This window comes from Corella eumyota, chromosome 3, assembly GCF_963082875.1.
Source record: "Corella eumyota chromosome 3, kaCorEumy4.1, whole genome shotgun sequence".
Classification (NCBI taxonomy): domain Eukaryota; kingdom Metazoa; phylum Chordata; class Ascidiacea; order Phlebobranchia; family Corellidae; genus Corella; species Corella eumyota.
Window position 1 is genome coordinate 8,345,389 of NC_137492.1, and position 22,715 is coordinate 8,368,103.

At 32.5% G+C, this 22,715-nt stretch overlaps 3 protein-coding genes across 3 annotated transcripts; 1 reads left to right on the forward strand and 2 right to left on the reverse strand.

The window, feature by feature from the left end:
* Positions 1 to 1,860: 1,860 nt before the first annotated feature.
* Positions 1,861 to 12,147, forward strand: LOC145744728 (GATA-binding factor 2-like). Its single transcript, XM_082562661.1, has 5 exons — positions 1,861 to 2,221; positions 5,191 to 6,045; positions 6,604 to 6,749; positions 10,633 to 10,758; positions 10,861 to 12,147. The coding sequence occupies exons 1-5, from the start codon at positions 1,951 to 1,953 to the stop codon at positions 11,281 to 11,283; spliced, it is 1,821 nt and encodes a 606-aa protein (XP_082418787.1). The 5' UTR covers positions 1,861 to 1,950; the 3' UTR covers positions 11,284 to 12,147.
* Positions 12,148 to 13,935: 1,788 nt separating this feature from the next.
* On the reverse strand, positions 13,936 to 15,388 carry LOC145745926 (pachytene checkpoint protein 2 homolog). The gene is made up of 2 exons (XM_082564107.1): positions 14,627 to 15,388; positions 13,936 to 14,508 (listed from the first exon to the last, which is right to left on the reverse strand). Exons 1-2 carry the CDS (start codon positions 15,317 to 15,319, stop codon positions 13,936 to 13,938), a joined length of 1,266 nt encoding a protein of 421 aa, XP_082420233.1. The 5' UTR covers positions 15,320 to 15,388.
* A 1,399-nt stretch (positions 15,389 to 16,787) lies between these two features.
* LOC145744781 (solute carrier family 15 member 2-like) lies at positions 16,788 to 22,452 on the reverse strand. The gene is made up of 15 exons (XM_082562725.1): positions 22,301 to 22,452; positions 21,852 to 21,936; positions 21,531 to 21,765; positions 21,345 to 21,444; positions 20,963 to 21,152; positions 20,730 to 20,893; positions 20,491 to 20,625; positions 20,040 to 20,243; positions 19,749 to 19,874; positions 19,078 to 19,224; positions 18,794 to 18,948; positions 18,202 to 18,310; positions 17,836 to 17,994; positions 17,540 to 17,718; positions 16,788 to 17,442 (listed from the first exon to the last, which is right to left on the reverse strand). Exons 1-15 carry the CDS (start codon positions 22,397 to 22,399, stop codon positions 17,358 to 17,360), a joined length of 2,172 nt encoding a protein of 723 aa, XP_082418851.1. The 5' UTR covers positions 22,400 to 22,452; the 3' UTR covers positions 16,788 to 17,357.
* Between the last annotated feature and the right edge of the window lie 263 nt (positions 22,453 to 22,715).

Genomic DNA, 22,715 nt, shown 5'->3' on the forward strand with positions numbered 1-22,715 from the left:
ATTTTTCGTTATGTTTGGTTTAGTAGCGAACAAGCAAAAACAACTTAAGGGTGATTTGTCTCCATTACTGCAACGTTTTGAAACGGACAGTAAATAGTTTACCGAACTACTGGCTTGTTTAGACAACAAGGTGTTTGTGGAACAAAAAATTAAGCGCAAATAGTTTTCGATTTTTATGCGAACTTGTTCTACCATTACTAACTATGGTCTGCATGTGAATGGAAAAAAAATAAAAAAATTTAAATTTTTACCGAAAAAAAATTAAGATAATATTTTATTCACTGTCTAAATTTTTTGCAATTTATTATTAAGCGCCGAAATATTAAAATAAAATTTGTAATTTTTAATATGTCGGATCGGGAAGAATTATGCTTTTTCGTGTAGACAAGGCCGCCTTTTGGGTGTCGAGTTACTGGCAAGAGAAGGCCGACTTTAGATCGTTGTAACGATAGCCAGCCCTAAGTAGACCGATAACAAGCGGGCCCGATTATACCAGTAGGTATCACACAACCGCCTTAGCAAAAGCAATTGTGCCGGTAGAAGGTTAACGTGAAGTTTGCGCAACTTAAGAAAAAGGCTTAGCATAAGCATGTGTTGAAGGTTTCAAAATGAGAGTTATTTAACAGATTAAGGTATGGGGCAAGTTTTAGAAATTATCTATTAAGACATTGAGAATCTTTATAAAATGTCGTCACAAAACGCATTAAGTTAAGTTAAATTAAAATAGCATTATTTTGCTTAAGATTGACATAAATATTGTTTTGGAGATTTTTTAGGTTTTATTTTGTGTATTTTGCAATAAAAAATTGTTAATGAATCAACAGCAAAATTTAACAAAATAGAATTGTGTTGATTAAATTCTATTTATAGCATGTTATTTAAAAAAGTACTACTACGTACTAGAATATTCTCTAATTTCCAAAACAAAGGCATATCTAAAATTAGACGAATTTTACTTTTTTGCAGTAGGCAGTAACTCAACCTTCTAAAATTTCAAAACTTTAAATTTGGAATTTGATACAATACTGCTATTCTTTCGAATCCCAACCACGTGTTTAATGTTAAACTAAAAAATACAAGATTAAATGTTTAAATACAACTTAATTCCAAATAAACAAACACATTTCCGTAAGCCGCCATAACCATAATCCCTTCCGAGATATCGCCATATTGTTTTTTTTATATCTTAAAACTGTTATAGGTAAATTCGTACGCTTTACTAACTTTCCGTGGTAGGCTATAGTACCAAAATTGGTTAACATTTATAAAACTTTATACAGTTTAGTATAATAGGTAGCAATGCCGTTAAAATTATTTATTTTTAAACTTTTATATGTTGTTAGACTGGTTGATTGCTCATCGGTTCGCGTGCTCTTTGTGTTGTTGCAAACCAAAATACTGCGCATGTGAATCACCTTCGTTAAATCGTTGTCATATTAACAGCAATGCTGTGAATAATTAAAGAAAATTCGTGACCTTTTCCTGAATATATATTTCGCAAAAATATCTCGCCTGCAAAAAGACAATGCCTTTTGTGACGTGATCGTCGCTTTGCGACGGATATCGGTTAGTGTGACGTCAGACCTGTCTCTAAGACGCCATTTTGAGAGACATTTCGCGTGCAAATCTCCGTGATTGTTAATTCCCCTATAGTAATCGTGGCATTGTGTGTAAGATGGAGTCTAAATATATTCAGTTTTGACAGCTCGGTTAATTTTGAACCTAATTCGACGAATTACTGAGCAATATCCTAATATTTATTAAACAACTAACCTTTTTTTATTACCTTTCAACTTTGGTTTAATTTGGTGAAAAATATTATCCATACAATTATATTACAGATTAACAACTTGAACCTATAAATGTGCAATACTTTGTAACATTGTAAAATATAAATAAAAACATTTAAATTTTGGATATAAAAAAATTCTTTCAAACACACATGTCATTATGATGCCCTCAACCGACCAACCACGATGGTTTGCGCACCCTCATCACCCGGGTATTCCCCCTACGCCCCAACACCCCGAAGGGGTAGCAGGAACAAGCGGCCCGAGCTCGTTTGCAAGTAGCGGGGTCGTCGGGTCACATCACCCCGCCATCAACCCGTACATGGAGCCGGGGTATATCGACGATATGGACGCCTATTTACACCACATTGACGGGCAAAGCTATTATGGTTTAAACATGCAATATAGAGCGCACCAGCGAAGCCTAAGTGGTGAGTGATTTGAATTAAAGTTGTTTTGCTTGCTTGCTTGCTTACTTACCGTCGGTTGCCAGCCTTACCTATTTATATATGAATTTAAAACGGCGTGAATCTTAAAACTTTGCTTAAAAAATGTTAGTAAAAATAGAAAAAAAAATTTGGATGAATTATTTGGCAAAATTATTATTTGTTATTTATTGCACTTCGACGTGCGTTTGTACATGTTGTTTTAGTAAAAGTGTTCAAGCTTTAAAAAATCTCGAAAATGAGTTATTTCTTAGACGACCTCCCCCGATCTTGATTTCTGATTAGATAGTAGATACCCATGCTGGGTAAAAAGAAAAAAACCTTAAAAAGAAAAAACACCTTTGTAATTTGAGATTTTTTATATTTAAAAATCATGCAGTCAGGGTGAATATAAGTTAAAATATTTTTCAGTAACTATAGATGCTAGTGAGTTTGCAGAATATTATTATGTGCAAAATAGGCTTTAGATTGACCGTATAAAAGTATATAGCATTGTAAATTAAACCCTCTGACCTTTAAAATAAATTAATATTTACAACATTATATCAAATCTGATAGTACAAGTTTACTTTTTAAAATTAGATAATATATTAGAGCAAACCAAAATCGGTAATTGTGATACGGTCAGGCTAGTTCGCCTCCTAATACGTTAGCGTGAAATTAATGATAAATATTGTGAGAGGAAATGTAAAAAGTAAAGCCTGACATTAAGTGGTACCAAAACTACGCTTTAAAAAATTATATGTAAATAAGGCATATCGGTTTTTACTAAAGTAATATTTAGCCTAAGTGGCTAAACATATTAAAAAAACAAGTTTTTTGTTAATGTCATAACATGTTATTGTAACTTTGTGTAATAGATTTTGCCTACGTGCTAGTTTTAAATAATCCATTTTTTCATTTTAAAATAAACGCAATTTGCCAGATTTCTGTGAAAGTGAACCCGCCGATAAATAAATTGAAATGAAAATTTATTTTTTACCGGAAAGTAATGCATCACTGACAAAGTCTAAATGAGAAAAACTGTTAAATAAATAAACGAGAATTTAATTGTAAACCCACGCGGTAAATTAATAAATCTCTATTTTAAACTTCAAATTGATTTTAAAATAAAAAGTAAAAATCTAATTAATTCTTAACCTAGCGCAGAAAACTGACTAAAATTACGACAATTACGAATGACTTTAGACACCCAAAATTACGACAATTACGAATGACTTTAGACACCCAAAATTGCAGTATATTGTGTTTATTAAGCCTTTTGTTTGGGGATTGCGAACATAACTTGACGCTGACTGCTGTCGTGCGCTAAAGGCAAAAAGACAATTGGCGCAAAATATAACGACGTCCAATTAATTGCGTCGTGGAACTGCTGTCACAGTAATTTACCAGAGGCTAAACCAATTTTTTGTCTCGTTAAACAGCCCTTTATATCATGCTGAATCGTTGAAAATTTGAACCGCGCAAACGAATTATCGCAAATCAAAATAAACGATTTTCTTATAAAATAATCTACGTCTATGGTTTTAAGCAAAGTGACGTTTTTTCTAAGTCGCAATTATCGAAAGTTTATAAAAAAGGCGTTTCCGTAGAATTGGCAAAATTGCTTAATTTTAAGCGGGATTTTTGGTAAGGGAAATTACTTTTTAAATACCCAAATTTAAATGAATCAGCGGAAAATCCCAACAAAATGATAAATTATTCGTCATCGTAATAAATGGATTTTATATTTGTTATTTAAATATGATTTTATATATTTTTTTCTTAAATTAATAATGCAGTTAGGAATATAATATTATTTAATCAAAAATGTGTAAAACAACACAAAAATAATTAATTATTTTTATCTTTTTGATATCAAGCTTATTAACATGTAAACGCAGTCTAGTAAGTTGTCCCTTATTTGAAAATTTCACCAACAATATTTATAGAAAGCATAAATTGATAATGGTGTTTGATGTAGTTCCTTGTAAAACACGGCCTAATGTAAACTGACGTCTACCACATACAAGGCACAGTAAGCACGCCGGGCTAATACACAAAATCAAAATGGCGAACCAAATCCACAAAAAAAATAATTTTAATAGTATTAGAATTTTAAAGATATTTTTGCAACGTGTCAAAATTCTACGACGTTCTATTTATGTAACAACGGCTCCTTGATAATATAATTTATTTTTAAACTTGTTTATGCACAACATTAGGCAATTCAGAAGTCTTTTGTAACAGCGAAAGTATTCCGAAATTGACATTACGAATATTTCCTTTTTAAGATCAGTCCAATATAAACCAAAATGCTTAAATTTGCACAAACCAATTGACTGACAACCAGAAAAGCAAATTCAGGAAGTGCTTAAGCATTTATAAGCAGTGTTTCTTGGCCAGAGTTACCATACCAATTCAAAATTCACTGGTTAGGAGCGTAGTTTATAAGAGGTTTTTATTAAATTTGTTTAGCGTAATTTAGATCCAACTTATATGTATTTAATAGTTAGTTTATTACAAAAATGTACCGAGAGTATAAGCCAAAAGCAAAGACACGCATTGGTGTCTATTTTTGAGGTTATTTTTGATATTATATTACTTGCATAGTAAACAGAATATATAGCAAACCCATTTAAACTTGCAAGAAATGAAATAAGGTCCCATTCTAGTTAGTAAGACTTATAATAAAGTTAGCAAAATTATTTGCTATTCCCTTTCACTAAAACGACATGTTTCATTTTTGATAGATAAACTGCAATAAAATTAAGTGTTTAATATGGCTGATATTACGATACCTAAATACCGGTATCGCGCCCGGGTATTTGCCGACGATATATGTCAGAATGACGTCATGAACGATGACGATTATTACGCCGGGCAAATGCCGCGAAAGTCGAACTTCCACTCGACCCTCCTGCCACGTAATTCATCGTTCTTTACCTCACGATATTCTTCTTGTTTTAAAACAGCCGCAGCCGCCGCGAGAGCAGAGGCAGAGCGATCCTGCGCAGTCCGGAATTCGCATTTCCATCACCAGCCCCATCACCATTCGTCCCAGGCATGCTCGTCTGGTCTGACCTGGTTCGGATCCCCGGGCCCGAAGTCGGGGGTCTTTTCGCCGTTTTCGGGCACGCCAAATATGGCGTCTCACTCCAACCACTGGTCGACAACACCAAACCCTGGAAAAGGCCTGCAAGAACTACCACGTTATCCACACTCGGTCTCCTCTCCTGTTAAATTGGAGAACGGGAACGTCCGAGCAGGGTCGGCAAATATAACATCATCTGGCGAGTGCAATAACGATGGCGTCGACTCGACCTCTATTCGATCAAATAATCTAGGGTCAAATTGTGACGGAAACTCAACTGTTGCACTTTCATCCACGTCGAGTGCAAGTCACGTGTCTTTCCATGCGTTTCCAACTCCGCCCAAGGACGACAATGATAACAACGGCACAGCGTTACCTCTCACGCCGTCTAGCGGAATCTCTAATTCAAGTTCAAGTAACCATCAGCATCATCCGACCAGACAATCGTCGTCTGACCATCAGTCACAACAAATACCTTCCATCGACACTTGTCAACATTCCATCAACTTAAGTAACCAGCTTTATCACCAAACCAATCAAACAAACAAGCTGGACTCTGATATTAGAGAGGCGACCTCAGCGGCTGGTGCTCTCATGCCGTATTCCCACCCTTACATGACATCGACCATCGGAGATTACAACACAGGCGCTTCCAGCTATCAACATGTGCAGGAAACAGCAAAATCCACGACCTCGTATGCTACAAAAACGAAATCAAAAAACCGATCGAGCACAGGTTAGTTGCGTATTTTCATTTCGCAATTTACAAATTTGCTTATTGTAGAATTAGGCTTTTATCTTTGATTGATAAGGAGTCCACATCAAAAGGTCATGTACGTCACACTAGGCTAATAAAGCGTCAACATTTTTGATGCATTTACTTGCAAGTATATTGTTAACAATCAATGCCAGTATTGGCGGAAAGAGCCTGGTGGTTGTACATCCAATAGTAATTCACCACATACATGTGTGTACCAACCTCAATTGATCTGTGGTTAGATACAAATGATTGGCATTTCCCTCTGATTAAATAGATGTTGTGCTGATCAAGGTTATTTGAATGAGCACTGCTTGCAGGTTTAATATCCGCCCACGTTAATTCTTAGTAAACAGGAAGTTGCAATATTGCATTGAAAACAGAGATAGCCCTTATCTCTATATGTAGGTAGATGGTAAATCATGCGTTATTATAGGCACAAAAGCTGACTAAAAAGTTCACAACCCTATACACTAAACAAGTCTAAATACTGTTGTTACTTTTAAATCTAATTCTTGAAATTATATTAATTACCAGAAGGCAGAGAGTGCGTTAACTGCGGAGCAACAGCAACTCCATTATGGAGAAGAGACGGAACGGGACATTACCTTTGCAACGCATGTGGTCTTTACCACAAAATGAATGGCCAAAACCGACCCCTTATCAAGCCAAAGAAACGCCTCGTAAGTAAAATATGTTTTATCAAACTAAAAGTTTTATGTATGTTGGACAAAGAGATCGGGTTGTTAAATGGGGCACGGACGCAAGAACTTTAAACACTTTACTGCTTTTGGCTTACCTTTGTTAGCAAGGAATGCACTATTTTAAAAAGAAAGTATAATTATATATATCACTAAGCCAATGCAGAGGCAGCACCTGACAATAGCAAATAGAAAATAATTTTAAGACGAAATAAAGCTATTAATTGTACATGCATTTAAGTTAAACTGCACAAAATACAGGCAGTAGCGGAGTAAATGGCAGAGCATTGTTTTAAGACTTTAAACACAGTACCTAATAATAAACAAACCAACACAAAAATGTTATGTGATACCATTACTAAATCAAGTAAAAATCGACAAAATATTCCCAACGCTTTCGTTGTGTTTATTCATTAATCTGGATTGTTGCGTAGAACTTATCCCCAATTCACATGTCAAACGATTTTGTTTTTACCGTTGGCTCCAAAGTGTCTGATAACACTTTTTCCTTGACCGCAAATTGCTGTCGAGGTGATTAACTGGCAGCTAGAGGGCGTACTCGCAATACCAATTTCGTGTGAACGAGTGCAATACGGGTAGCCTTGCCCTTGAAAATCTATTTTGGTTGTTTGATATCGCTTTTGAATTAGGGCCCCGCCGGAAGAAAGGTTACCTTTATGGCCAATAAATAAACGGAGAAACTTGCGAAATAAACAAGTTCGCTTCGGGAACAACCTTTCAAATCTACCCTTTCAACTTGCGCTTTGCCTGACGTTGATCGAGACAGAATAGGTTGTAGGTGAGCATAATAAGCAGGCATTTGGTCAATTGAGTAACGTTTAAAAACCAACTTCCATTTTAAGTAATTAGTTAGTGACAATCACGTGTTTGTGGTACATAGACATTTAATGCATACAATAAAATTCTAAGAATGGTAAACGTTTACAAAAAATTGATTTTTCTGTTAAAATTTATATTTTACACCGTCCAAGTTTATTTAAAGCGCATCAAATTTTTAAATATTATTTTAATAATAGTTTTCGTTTAAACAATACTTTTCTGTTTATAATGTTTTTTTTTAAATAACAAAATTATTGATAAAATTTTTTTATTTTAAACTGACTTTTTAAATTTAATCCCAAATTAAAAAAAAAATGTTTTTTTTGATAAGCGTAATTTTTCTTGTATTTAATTACCAACGATACAAAAGTTAAGTTCACGAATTTAACCGTATTTTTAAAGTTAAATTCACGAATTAACCATATATTTAATATGCTTATACGATAAACATATATTAATCAGAGGACTGTGGCCTTTGCCCGAACTTCCCGAAAAATGGTTCAAATTAACTCTCGTTCCTTAAGCATTTGCATTTTTAATGTGTCGATAACATGCTTAAAATTGTACTACAACGAAGTTCACTCTTTTAACTGACAAGTCTAAAACGATTATTTTTTTAATTCGTGTCTAGCGTGAATTTATAATGACCGAGAAATTAAAATAATGTAATCCGTGAATTGCGATAGACGAAAAATTAAATTGGGTATTTTTAAATAAACGATAAATTAAAAAACACCGAGTTTATTTCGAAAAAAAATGATATTAAATAATTTAATACTTTTACGCTTAAAAAATTTAAATGTCAATACTTTCACATCAACTGTTTTGCTTTAGCGAAACATTGACGAGTAACCCTTAGTACATGTTTGACAATTGTTACCATTAAAAGGAAAAAAAGACTGAAAACTGCAATCAATAATTAATATATATTTAGCTCTGTGTAACAAAGCAATACTCTGCCTATATTGTAAAACCAACCCACAACCCAAACACGAAAATGTTGCGATTTTTTAGCTACTTTTTACTCCTCGCAAATGAGCTCTGCGGTTGCTGTTACCAAGACGACGGTGACAGGTTTAAGATCGAGATAAGAATACCGCGAATAAGTTGGCGTGTGTTTGTTTGGAATACATTACGGCGTGAAAAATTTGCCCGATTATCGCGATATCTCTTTGCGCGTTGTAATCCCGACAGGCCCTTTTCCACCCCTTAATGCACGACAATTTAAACGGATGTCACTTTCTATTACCCCAATTTAATTCTTATTTAAAAACCCACGCAGCACGTTAATCGATTATAACGTAAAATAAATGTAATACCATCAAAATGGCTGACGAATCGTGAAGATATGAATGTGTGAAAAAATGTTTTTAAACTTTGTTTGTTTTTTTTGCCAACAAAACGATTAATTATGCATAAACGGCGTCAGTGCATTATTTGAATATTGCACAGGGTCACGTGATTTCGATATCCAGATGCCAGGGTTAAAAGATAAGATATACATTTTAACGCTATAGTTAGAAAATGGCGGAAGAGCATAGAAAAAAACATAAAAACAAATATACAAAATAACTGCATTCGTAAAAAAATGAAACGAAAATGGTAGCTAGTGCCTATTCTGATACTTAATACTTAAAAACGTAGTTTTCAGGATATAATAAAATTATAAACTTTGTTTATTTCTAATATTACATAAGTATGTGTTTTTTATAAAACACTTTGAAATGAGAACAACAGCGCCGTTGTAATTTTAAGATACAAATCAAAATCCCTACACAGCGTTCACGTGTACTCGTGATTCAGCAGGGTATTGACGACTTTCGCAATTTCTGAATACCAGCGATTTAAATCTACATCCGTAAGTTGTTAAGAAACACAACTAAAGGGGTGAAATGAAAAAGATGATGTCAGATTGTGGAATAGGGTACCCTAAAAGCAAAGTGCCCACGTACTATGGGCTCAGCGCAGCAACACGCGTCAAAAGTTCTGATAAATTATGTGATAAGGTAAAGTGGGGGCAGCCATGTTGTTTGTATAGGAATTTACAACATTCGACGCAAAACTTATTCAAATGGGGTCGCTAACCGTTCGCTCTTTGTCTAAAATATGAAGAAACACGCGTACGAAAGTCCTGTATACCTGTATCAAATGCTCAATCATAGTACACCTATTCTTGTAATCGTTTAAGTCCCACAATACCCGACGTCGAGTTGTTATTTTTGAAAAACTTGTCGTCGGTCGCGACATATAACTATTAACTACATAAAATGCTTAATCTATCAATGCCAAAACCTAAAAAAGCGGAATAAAAGAAAATTGGTAACGGGTTTACGACGCCAACTCAAAATGTTCGATCAATTCGAAAATTAAAAACATCGCAAACCCGAAAAAACCGCAAATTTCTTGCGGTTCTAAATATAGCAGCCAACTTTTCTTGCCGATTAAAAGGATTGACCACAAAATTGGTTGTACAAGCAATTAAATTTTTATTTTTCACCGACGCAATGTTATATTTGTTGCAAGCAATACAGAATTTGCTGATTTTATTGTTCTATATTTGGAGCATTGTTGTTATTCGCGGTCGATGAGTGTATTAATACAAGTTGTTAAAAACCTTCCATTTTCTAAATTTAAACGTTTACAAGGTCCTAGCTATAATTCAAAACCCTGCAAAATGATACAATTCGCATTTCCCCACCCCAAGTGGTCTCTTGTAATTTGATACAAGCCGCTTCTGATCTATTGTTAAGGTCCACTTAGATTCAAATGCAAAGCTAGAGTTAACTCTAAGTGCGGTGACTACTGTTACGGCACGAATGTTAGACTTCTTGCCGTATTTAGCGCACAACAACGAAACACATATAACAAACCCAAAATTTATTTATTCAAACCAAGTTAGAATGAGTTCATGTTATTTGACATATGAAATTAAAATCCTTTAAACTTACTGTTTAGCTTTATTTTTAAAACATTAAAATACGATTAATTTTTATTGTACTTTATGTGTTATGTTTATTTATTATAGTCTGCAGCAAGACGAGCTGGTACAAGTTGTAGTAATTGTGCAACAACAACCACAACATTGTGGAGAAGAAATTCAAACGGTGATCCAGTTTGTAATGCATGCGGGCTCTACTACAAGCTACACGGGGTAAATATTTTAACTTTTGTTTACCCTATTAACTAATAATAAATATTTTAATGTGAGAGCCATTTTGTGAAGAATTACTTTACTTACGCGCGATTTTTACAGGTAAATCGGCCTCTTACCATGAAAAAGGAAGGTATACAAACCAGAAACCGTAAAATTTCGACTAAATTAAAGAAGTCGTCGGTTTGTCGTGACCCCAGATTTGACGCGGCTAATTTCAAGTTTTTCGAAAATACGGGCACCTTTGGGGCAGCTGCAGCCGCCGCAGCAGCATATTCGGGCTCGTTCGGACAAATGCACACATTCGGGGGTGTGCACTCCCACCACCACCCTCATCACCCCCATATGTCACATCATTTGGCAGGGTCAGCTAGTTTCGGAGGGGGTCATCACCCCATATTGCCCTCTGCACATCACCACGCTTTACATGCCCCACACCCTGCCACGGCAGCCGCTGTAGCCAGTGGTTCCGGAAGCCTAAATCTAGGCCTTAACCATCCTAACATGGTGCATGCAATGGGTTAAATTTAAAAGGAAATGTATGTTGTGCAAGTCACAAAGACACACAAACAAGTTTAAAAACTAAAAGATATAATATCCATGACATAAATTTTTATGTCGCGCGAAAAAAAAACAGAAAAATCAAGCTATTTTTAAGATGTAGGCCACTTGTTTTCGTAATTCTTGTTTCTTATTTTGCCGTTCCAATTGTTGGTTTAAATATATGCGTACTGTGTTGTGATATTCGTCCAGTATTTTTCCTGTTTATCCAGTGTACTATAAGACTTGCTTTAAAGTAAAATGAATTTAAAAATCAAACCTTGTAGAATATTTAAAGTTAGAAAAAGTTCTGTTTTTGATATAATTAATTTGTGCTTTTTTTATATTTTTACTTGACGTATGAATTCGCCGTCCTTTGATTTTTGTTTTATAAGAACAGGTTTCTTATATTTTTTTAGCTTAACAAATTAATTTAAAACTAGTCAATCCCCAAAATATATTTTGTTTTCATATAAATTTATTTAATTTCAACAAAATGTTAACAATTTTGAGGATTGAATGCGTTTTGTGCTACAGCTCAATTTTAAATTTTTGCAAGTTAAGGGTGGCAATTAACCCAAAATGTTTTACCAAAATTGCCTGAATGTTGCATGGCTTATACCTCGTTAACATAAATAGCTTAAATTACATATAAATTTCGTACTATTACAATAACGCGTTTATTATTTTTTTTACATCTAAACAAACCTAACATATTTATTTAAAATATGAAACTTTGTTTTATTTTGTAAGCTTTTTGCGACTTAATCTTTTTGCTGCAATATAAAATGATATTACGTTTGTTATTTTTAAATCTTTATTGTGCCACGAGAAATGTAAAGTTTCAATAAGAAAACGTCAATAAAAATATCGGAATATGTTTGCGTTTCTACAATTTAAACTATTATTAAAAGGACAAACAGATAAGTTAATTTAGTAGGCACACATTAAAAATAATTAAATGTTTTTATTTAAAAATAGAAAAACTATCCTATAAATACGACAATTAAAATCTATAACCAATATTTTGAGTTACGTCTACAATTTGACTTACAAGAAACGTAAAAACGCAATATTTTTTGAACTAGCACTAATGCCATTTTGTTGAGTGTTGTTACAACCTTTTATCAACTCCAATGTATTTGTTTTTCAATGTGTTGCTGAAAACATAAAAGTTAAAATGGTGGTTCGAAAAGCATTTAGCAGAAATAACTTAGGTAAAATATTTTTCCAATTAGCAAAAACAGCAAAATAGAAAAGAATCTTTCGAAGTTTGTAAACGTGTCAAAAGTAGCGCATTAAATTTGTTTTACAATAAAAACAATATTAAATAGTCCAGGTCATTGTGTTGTGCTACCTGAATTTTAAAATATTGCCATTGCACTTACAGAAAAACACTTTGTATGGGAAACTAGTCGTTCAACTAAATTTACGCAGTTAAAAAGTAATTGACCAGGTCACCTGTTGACCAGACCAAAGAGCCACTTGATACGTTTTACCCTTAAAGTTTAAAAAGCCGGTTTTGCTACATAATAGTGGCGGGGTCTGCTCTCTGTCTAATGCCCCACTTCAAAAGTAACCCCAGCTTGCTTATCTGTAGCTATGCCGTCTAAAGGTCAAGCTAAAGGGCATGAGTACGGACCCAGTGTTGTTTGAAGATCGACTGGGCCATGGTCAAGTGATTAAGAGTGGGTACTTTTGCACTGAAACTTGAGTTATATTCTGCTGGACTAAATAAACAATAGCTTTCGACAAAATATTAGAAACGAATTTCACATCTTTGTTAGGAGTGGCGCTTATCTAATTTTGTTTTCAAACTTGAAAGAGGATTTAAATACTACACGTAATATAAATTTGAAACACGTTTAGAAACTTGACTCTATACAAATAAAATACTTACGGAAATTCTTTGAATTATGAACAAACAATTGTATCAAAAATGCACAACATATTTGTGGTTATGTGTAATTTTAATAAGATTCGCAATTGTTTTTTAAATTTTTAATATTGTTATACAAGTGTAGTTTAAGTTTTATGTTAATATACAAACCGTTTTGGGTAATTATTTTTTGAAATTTGCATTTTTTGCTGCTATCTAGCACCAACTAACGAATGTAAAAGGACTGTATGTTATTTATAAAAATGAGGTCTAGTAAACCATATGCACATAACGGAATATTTTAAAGGTCTTTAAAATAAAAAATGCCGTTTGTGGGGCCCGAATCGGAGTATATATTAATTGTGATTTTATTACCAAATTAAATCGCAGCAGAAGGAAATCGACTAGAACTGTAAAGTTACTTTAATAAATGGTAAATTCACCTTGGTATAAATTAATTCTTGATCTTTTTGAAATTAAGGATGATTTTCTACCCTTTATCGAAAAGCAGAATTTAAACATGTACAACTACTACTTATTAACATCAACAATATTCGTTGTACCTTTTAGATTTTTTTCTAAAAAAGGAACATCATCTTTGTGTGATTTTTACAGAAAAAACAACTTCATCTTTTACAAGACTATACCAAGTACAGACAAAAAGCTACAAAATATGTTAACTTTTAATATAAAAAAAAAACAAAAGCAACAAAAAAAAAGAAATGCAATAGAAACACATTAAGTCTGCAACATCAAACTTATGTTTTGGTAAGGTTTTCCTTTTCTTTAAATTGAATATCTACCATATTTGAAAGACCATTTAAAAACTTTTCAAGAGAAACAGATTCCATGTTGCTCATGAACTTGGCATGAGTTAGAAAGGGTAATTTTCGCAGGGACCTACCACTTAATCCCATAGCTTTATTTGAAATCTTCCAAAGTTGGGTACTTACATCATTATTTTCCATTTTATTGTATTTAACAACTAAATTGTTATTTGAATTGATTATACCTACCTGTATTAGTTCATTAATACATGAAAGTAAGATGCTGTAAATTGCATGTGGCGAAGGACAACCAATGAAGAATTTTATATCAGCACGATCCACAAATGCAATGTCTATTTTCTCAGTTACATTAGAAGTGGTTAAAATCATGACATTCTTGCGGCGCTTAATTTTGTCTATTTCTGTAAGAAGAGCATTTACCACTCGAATTGCATCTGAAGGTTCTGTTCCACTTGATACGGCTGCTCGAGATGCTGTGAGACTTTCAACCTCGTCGATAAGTAAAAACACAAGATGGTTTTCATTATCAATCATCTCCTCAATCTAAAATAAAAAATACACTTATAGGTTTTTTAAGTTAAATTTGAATTAATTTAAATTGATAAATACATTTAGTTTCGCTAAATAGAAAATACATTTTCCTTTTTAACTTTTTAGTAACCTTTTTAAACATTTTCATAACCAGTTTTCCACTCTCCGAAAACCATTTTGAAAACAGGCTGTGACTGTTTACTTCAAGCAGAGATGCGGAACTAAACCGATGGGAAAGCCGAATCGATAACTTTTGTGCTAGGGCACGACATAAAGAGGTTTTCCCGGTGCCAGGAGGTCCGTGAAGAAGCACAACCCTGTTCCATGAGATCAAATTTTGATTGACACCTCTGTCAGAAAAAAGGACACTTGACGATGCATAGTTTAACAAGTTAGTTTTGATGTCAAAGTCGTAGATTAGACTTTCCCAAGTTTGGTAAAAGGCTGAAGACGGCAACAGCCAGTGACTTGCTGCAGGAAGATCCTCTTCCCCTTCCAACATCTCATCTTCACGCTCGTCAGTATGTAAATTGTATAAAAATATTTGCATTCTACCACTTGTTATTTGTTCCTTTATTTTTGCAGTAACATAAGTTATTGGTTCTTCATTCGAATCTAGCAAACTTAAATATTTGATATCTTTTGGTAATTCATGTTTAATAGCTTCAGGCAAGGGTAAACTGCAGTCCACACATGCTAAAAATCGTTTGATAGAAACTGTCAATGAATCTTTATTAATCTGAAAATTTTGATTTTTCGGACAGACCTCAACAGTACAAAATTCGGATTCATAATTTCCATTTTCACGATCAGACATCTCCATTGTTAGTATTGACCAAAATAAACAACAATCTTTTCCATAAAACAGTTAAAAAATTGAATTTAAAAACAATCGGTACTTCGCATCAGGTTAGACTAAACAGCAACATGTCAAATCAAAATGTTATTTAACTTCCCGCCATTTTCTGACTTAAAAATCTAAACTAGATTTATAAGACAAATAAAATATAATTTGAAATCATTTTATAAATAGAGATTTATTTATTTATTTAAACAAATCAGCAAAGCTACCTATTAGTGTAATAGTATATTATCAATAATACGTACATGTAACTTTTTTGTATGCTGAATATATTTTAAAAATTTTGTGTGTTCGATATATTTTTTTTGAAAACTCTAACCCTGATTTTCTCTAACCCTAATTTTGCTCAAACCCTAGCTCATGCGATTTTAAGATAGATATACCGAGTTTGTAATGTCACGTCATTAATACATCATTTTACTAAATTAATTTTATAATTTATATTTTTTTGATAAATTTAGGTTATTTTTTCATCTTTTATTTTAATATATAAAAATTTTATAAATTTCTAAAAAAATTAAATATTGAGGATAAACGAAAAAGTATGTAGCTCAATAACCCATTAAAAAACGCGGCTCAATGACCCATTAAAAAACTTACTATGTAAACGCAATTGTTAATTAAATATGTTAACTGGTATGTAAAACCGTTATAACAGATTATATTAAGCACCGTTGTTGATGATATTTGGCTAATTTAAAAAAAGAAAAAAACATATTTTTGTGGTTTCAGACCTCTTTTATGTTAATTTTATGTTAAAAACTTGACCGCGCAAGAGAAAGTTCTACTACACTAACTTTTCTAAAAAAATATTAAAACTTATAAAAATTTATAGATTCGTTTGATAAAATTATAAAAACTCGTTATTATTTAAATAATAACTGCCTATTATATGCCACACTAAAAACCATTAACAACAAACTTTAAAAAACTGAACTGCAAAGCATTAACAAAAACATTTCTACTCACCTCGAAACTCCATTAAGAATGGCTAGATTATATCTGCTTATATCTTTTAAACAATTCAATAAAATGTTAATATAATAAAACATACTAATAAATGATTGTAATATCTTCATATTTATCTACTTTTTAATTTAAATTTTAACAATTAACGCCCTTAATTACGACTTTACAATTGTCGTGTGCAGTAACAAAGCGCATTCACTAGGAATTTCTGATTATGATGTAACAACCCAAAACCTTGAGGTAAAGGAATTTTAGAGGAGACGCACTAACTATGACGTCACATTCCTCGCGCCTCGCTTAATGGAAAATTTTAAGTTTTTAATGTTATATAACAGACCTTATTTAGTAACAGTAAGTTATATTCTTCCTATTTAAACATCATAAAATATCGAAAAATCAACAAGAAAAAAATAAATAGTTTCATGTTTTTGTCAATAAACGATTAAATTTTAGTCTGATATAATATTTCTACCAATATATGACGTCACAAAAGTTAGTTCTGTTAATTAATTTTTACAGCAAAAGCATTACTAAACGTTACCATAGCAAGGCACGACAGCTTTTTAATAATAACCCACCACATAAGTTAGAATTGTAATCCAAAAAAGGAGAGTTTTAAATATTTAAGTTAGTTTGTAACATTGACGTGCTTAAACTAAAATGGATTTTAACAATAAAAAACGGTAATACTTTAGTATATCAAAAATTGACAACAATTTATTTATTATAAAAGTAATATTTTGAAGCACTACAAAAGTTAGAGGTGAAATGGAGCATATATTTCGTATATTGTATGTAAGAACTATAGTTAGAGCAGAAGTAGGATTATAAATGGTTAGATGAAGCAAATAGTTAAAAAAAAATTTATAACAATAAAAAATGGTAGTACAATTCATAAAAAAATGAGAGTAAAATCACAACGCTTTTTGTTAGAAATTTAAAAACATCAAATATTACTCCTTTTCTATAAAATATTACATTTTAATCATTAAAAATGCTAATATTTTAAAATAAAGGTGTTGTGGTGTTGTTATGACATTAGTGGCTTACGTTGTTCGCTTTTAGTTATCTCCTTTTTAGCCGCTTTAAATTCAGATTCATTTGCAGATATATATCTAGTAACACAATTTTTTTTATAAAATGTAAGGTTTGTTATTTAAATATTGTACGTTCCTAATTTTAATCCCAAAAAAATTAAAACTTTCAACTTACCTTGCCCCTAAAAATATAAAAATAATTGCAGCAGTCCAGATAAGAAACGAAAATAAAAGAAACTCGTAAGCTTGACTTTTAATTGCTTTGATATTAGCAATTGTAATCACTATCAAGTTGCCAAAAGATACTGTGAGCAACCAAAAACTTGACACCACCGACTTCATACTTGGTGGAGCCTAATTAAAAAATCAAATTACAATAGGATAAAGTCAATACACTAAAAACAATTATTTATTTGGAATAATAAAAGTTTTTTAAATATAACTAGCTCTTGTGTTATGTAAGTTACTAACCTGAGAATATGAAAACTCAAGTCCTGTAACAGAAAGGAAAATTTCACCAACAGTTATTATAAAGTATTGTGGCAACATCCATGCAATATTTATATTATTTGCATTTATATCCGTTAGCTGGCGCTTTCCGTCATCAAATTGCACTGCTTGAATTCCATCCTTTAATACATGTATTAGAGTATAGGCAGAAAATTATGTAAAAATCAAAAAATTAGAACCATAAGGTATTAAGTTCAAAGCTAACCCTTGTTACATTTTTACACAACAATCTTAGCATAAAATAATAACGACACTCGAATAACGTATGTTTTTTTAAGTTCTCAAAACTAAGGCGTGGTTTAAAAATATTATGTATATTTATTTTACCATATAGTTTTGAAAAATGACAGTATATATTCCACCCGCCCCTATATTAACGTAATCTTCATATATAGGAATTGTTGTAGAATTGTCGTTGTAAACCTTGTAAAACATTCTGGAAAATGTTAAAACAAACCCGGTCGTCAAATTCGAAAATTTCCGAACCAATATAGATAATTTTTTTTTTAAATTAAAATGTAGTGTGAAAAGACCGACTTTACAGCCAAAACGTTAGCTGTTTTTTAACCCCGCCCTGTTTCGAGTTGCCTTTAACAGTATCTGATTAAATTGCTTTGGCAGCGAATAGTAATGTCAGCACCCTAAGGGCAATACAAAATTTGGAAATCATAGTATGTCAATATGCGAAGTGTTTTATGTAATCGGGCAGCGTGGTGTAGTAGTCAGAACACTTGCTACACTGCATAAGGTTGTTGGTTTGATCCCCACTAATCTCATGCTGTAGCGCCCTTGAATAAGGTGCTATAAACGGTATGAACTTTTGCTGAGCCAGCACTTAATCAGCAGCGCAAAAAAAAAATATATATATATAAAAAAAAATAAAAATGACTAAAACATGTGAACTGCATGCCGTACACACCTTCCTTTCGGTAACTCAAATGATGATGAAATTTTCCCGTTGTAAATCATCTTAGTTTTATCATCGATTTCAATCACAAAATCACCCATTTCGACGGCATTAATAAAAGAAACAACCCCTTTACCATTTTCCAACTTTTTTGTCGAAAGATCGCGCTAAAATAACATTTTAACATTTTTAAAGTAACAACAAGTACATAAAATATAAAATTCAAAATAGAAATTTAATAAATAAAAACTATTGAAGGCTACAAAAAATTTATTTTGAGTTTGTTTAAAAATAACCTCAATAAGTTTTGAAGAAATGATGAGATCAACAACTTTTCCACCAGATGAAGTAAGGTTGACAGAGCGATTAATTCCATTACAGTCTTGACTATTCAAATACGTTGAAACATTTGCGTTAATAAACCCATTTTGCATGTTGTTCACCTAGTAAATACAAAACAATGCAGTTAATAAAAAAACGACGGCGTGGTGAAATAATTAAACACCGAGCAGCACTACTAGATTGTCTAGTTGCAACCATTCACTGCTTCCAAGCTGTTGCAACCTTGAGTACAAACTTCTGCCGATTCAAAAAGCAATCAACGGACAAATTACTGGGCTGTTATAATTAATTATATCTTATAATTGCCCGATAATTAAACTGCTGATTAAGTGTAAGTAAAGCAGGAGTTCGTTCCGTTTATAACGCCTTACTCCAAGGCGCCTCAGCATGAGATCACTGGGAATCAAACCCAGGACCTTGTGTATGATAGGAGAGTGTTCTCACCACTACACTAGGCTGCCGGCATCTTAAACTACCGTTTGGGTCGGAGTAACAACATACTATATTGTTCTATGTTTAAACCGTAAGGTCAACATTTACACATTGAGAATGATTAAATAAATAAAAAGAATTTTATGAAACGTTTTTTTTAATTTAATTTTTTTAAATAAGAGATCTAACCAACCGCATTAGGCCCTAATGTCAAATTGTTAAGCATGGGTAAAGACGATGTCAGAGTGGTGTCACACGCCTGCAAGTTAACAACCCGAATAGAGTATTCGGAGGCAGAAGGGACCGGAGTTAGTTCACCCTATTTAAGTAAAACTCAATCAAAATAAAGAAATTTAAAATAATTAAACAACTAATTTTAAAAATAAAATTAAGCTAGCAATTTTAACTCACTTTTTTTAAAATTAAGCTAGCAATTTTAACTCAAAAAAATTTATTTAAAAAAATAATTCATTTTTGTACTTACATCAATCGCAAATTGCAAAATTGCTGCAAACACAAATGAAACACCGGCTAATATTAAACCAGTTGCCATTTTCTTGACAGGAGTAAAATTTAATTTTAGCTTTCGAATTGCTGGGTATAACCCAACTTCAAATAACGGAACCAAGGTAACGATTAACAGAGGATTAATTACGTCCATTTGTTCTGGTTTTACAACATACTCACCCTATTGTTAATAAATGCAAAAAAAAAGAAGTAATGCAAACCCCAAAAACAAGAGTTAATGTTGGAAAACTACTACGCGACTTAAACATTGGGTAACTTTTTTGACCATAGTGTCAAGTCGCATTTGACCATTTAGAATATTTTTAACAATTTATTGCCTAACATTGCTTAAAAAAACCTTTAAAAATATATTCTTAGACTAAGCAAAAGTTAATGCATTTTAAACTATTTGTCTTATAAAAAAATACCCAGTTTCCGTCTAATTGCAAAGCCTGTAAAGTCCATCTAGAACCTTGTTGGTCAAATAAAGCCCAAAAAAACGGAAGAGGTGTAAAAAGAAGTAAAACTCGTAGCACACGTTTTGTATCAGCCTTTAAAGAGTCCTTTAAAAACAAAAAATAAATATCACTAACGACAAAAAATATTCTGCTAACGAAAAAAAATATTCTGCCAATCAATGACAATAAATGTTTAATCGGAATGTTACCGATGCATCTGCATAGTCTATCCAATCAACTTTCTTTGCGGTTTCTTCCTTTCTTGTTTTCCATTTGTTTTTACATGCAGAATAAATACACTTGCAGAACCTCCAGAATATACTGCCTTCAGGTGCGTAACGTGTGTAGTATTTTGTACCCAGAAAAAAGAAAACTGTAAAACAGGGTAGAAGTGGATGTTGTTTTTAAACAGTATAGATTTTGATTGGAACAATATATTTACCGACTGCCAGCAGCATAAGCAAACCGGGGACACCAAAAGCAACCGCGTAACATTCTTGAAATTTAGGCCCGGTTTCGCCCGGGTAACAATCCAGGTCCGCCCGGAACATTGGTGTTATTATCTTTGAAAGTAGGGCTCCCGCGTTAATCGACATGTAAAACATAGCAAAGAATTGCGCTCGAAATTTGACCTAAACATTGAATGCATGATGAATATAACGTCAGGTTTATAAGGTTATAGTATATACATTTATTATTTAAAAAAAGGACAAGTAATAAAAAAATTGTCGAAGACCGCATAGGTAATGATTCAAATCAAAAACCGTGTACTGCAGGAAGTAATCTCCATGTAAATACCAAAGCACTTTTTTTATATTGCTTACTTGGGTTTTCGTAAATTGATCACCTCCAAAGGTTACAACGCATGGTTTAATTCCTCCCGTGCCAATTGCTATAAGCAAAAGCCCAAACACCGACAAAACTCTAGAAAGTAAAAATTAAAAAAAAAAATATTTTTAAGATAAAAACTAGTCCAAGCTTATTGTAAATTTTGGTATTTTTTGTCTTACATATGCGCTGTATCGCCTGGTATGTACGGTATAGCAGCAACTGTTTTAACCGCATGGCCAAGCACATAAACAACAGAAAGGTAGGCTATGGTCTTGTATCTGCCCCATACGGAATCAGCAATTATGGCCCCAATAAGAGGAAAGAAATACGCAAAAAAAGTAAAGCCATGATACATAGACGTCGCACTGTCATTGTCAAACATCAAAAAATTTCGGGCGTAAAGCACAAGTATAGCTAAAAAAGAGAAAAGGGGCAGTTAGATGTTTGGTTTTATTTATTTTATAGTTCATCAATTTTAAACACTAAATTTAAATGGTTACTTCGCATTCCATAGTATGAAAATCGTTCACAAAACTCGTTTCCAATAATAAAAAACACGTGTTTAGGATAATCCTTGTATTTTTTCTAAAACAATTATATTTTATTATTAATTTATTGTCGATATAGTAACACAGCTCACGGTCTAAACATAGAGTTCCATTTGTTATACATCATCCCAGTCTCGAGTTGACTTTTGCTGTTTGGGATATTTTTGATAATAATTCCAGGATAATTAATCTGTTGATTGCCATTGACTAAGTTAAAGCTTACACCGTTTTCAGTGACTTACTCAAGAATGTAAGCAGGAAGAATTAAACACAAGGACATGTGTAAATAAGCCAAGTGTCTTAACCAATTTACCAAGCCATCAGTTAAATAATCCAAAGCAGTTAAAAAAAACTTTAACAAAATTTTAATAGCAATATGTTAAATATTAATAATCACTTACCAGACATGATTTTGGTTCTGATTCTTCTATTAAAATCTCTTCTTCAGCCGATTTTTTTTCAATATTATTTTCATCTTCTTCAAGCGTTTGCATTTCCATTTTTAACCGCTTAATAATTAACAACTATTTATTTTAATGTAATTTATTTAACCTTTTCTATCAGCCTGTATAGTAAATTATTTGATGGTTTTTATCAATTTTGTTTCGGTAAAACATAAAAGTGATATTAAACACAGTCAGCTAATCACATTTATAACTGTATAGTTTGTGTTTCTGTTTTAATCCTAGCGCTCTGTCAATAATAAGTACACTACCGCAACACTTGTAGCCAAACGCATTTCTTCAAAAGTGCAAAAAAATTGTGCAAAGCGTTGTAATTATCAGAGCGAAACAAAATTAAAGTCTTGAAATTCAT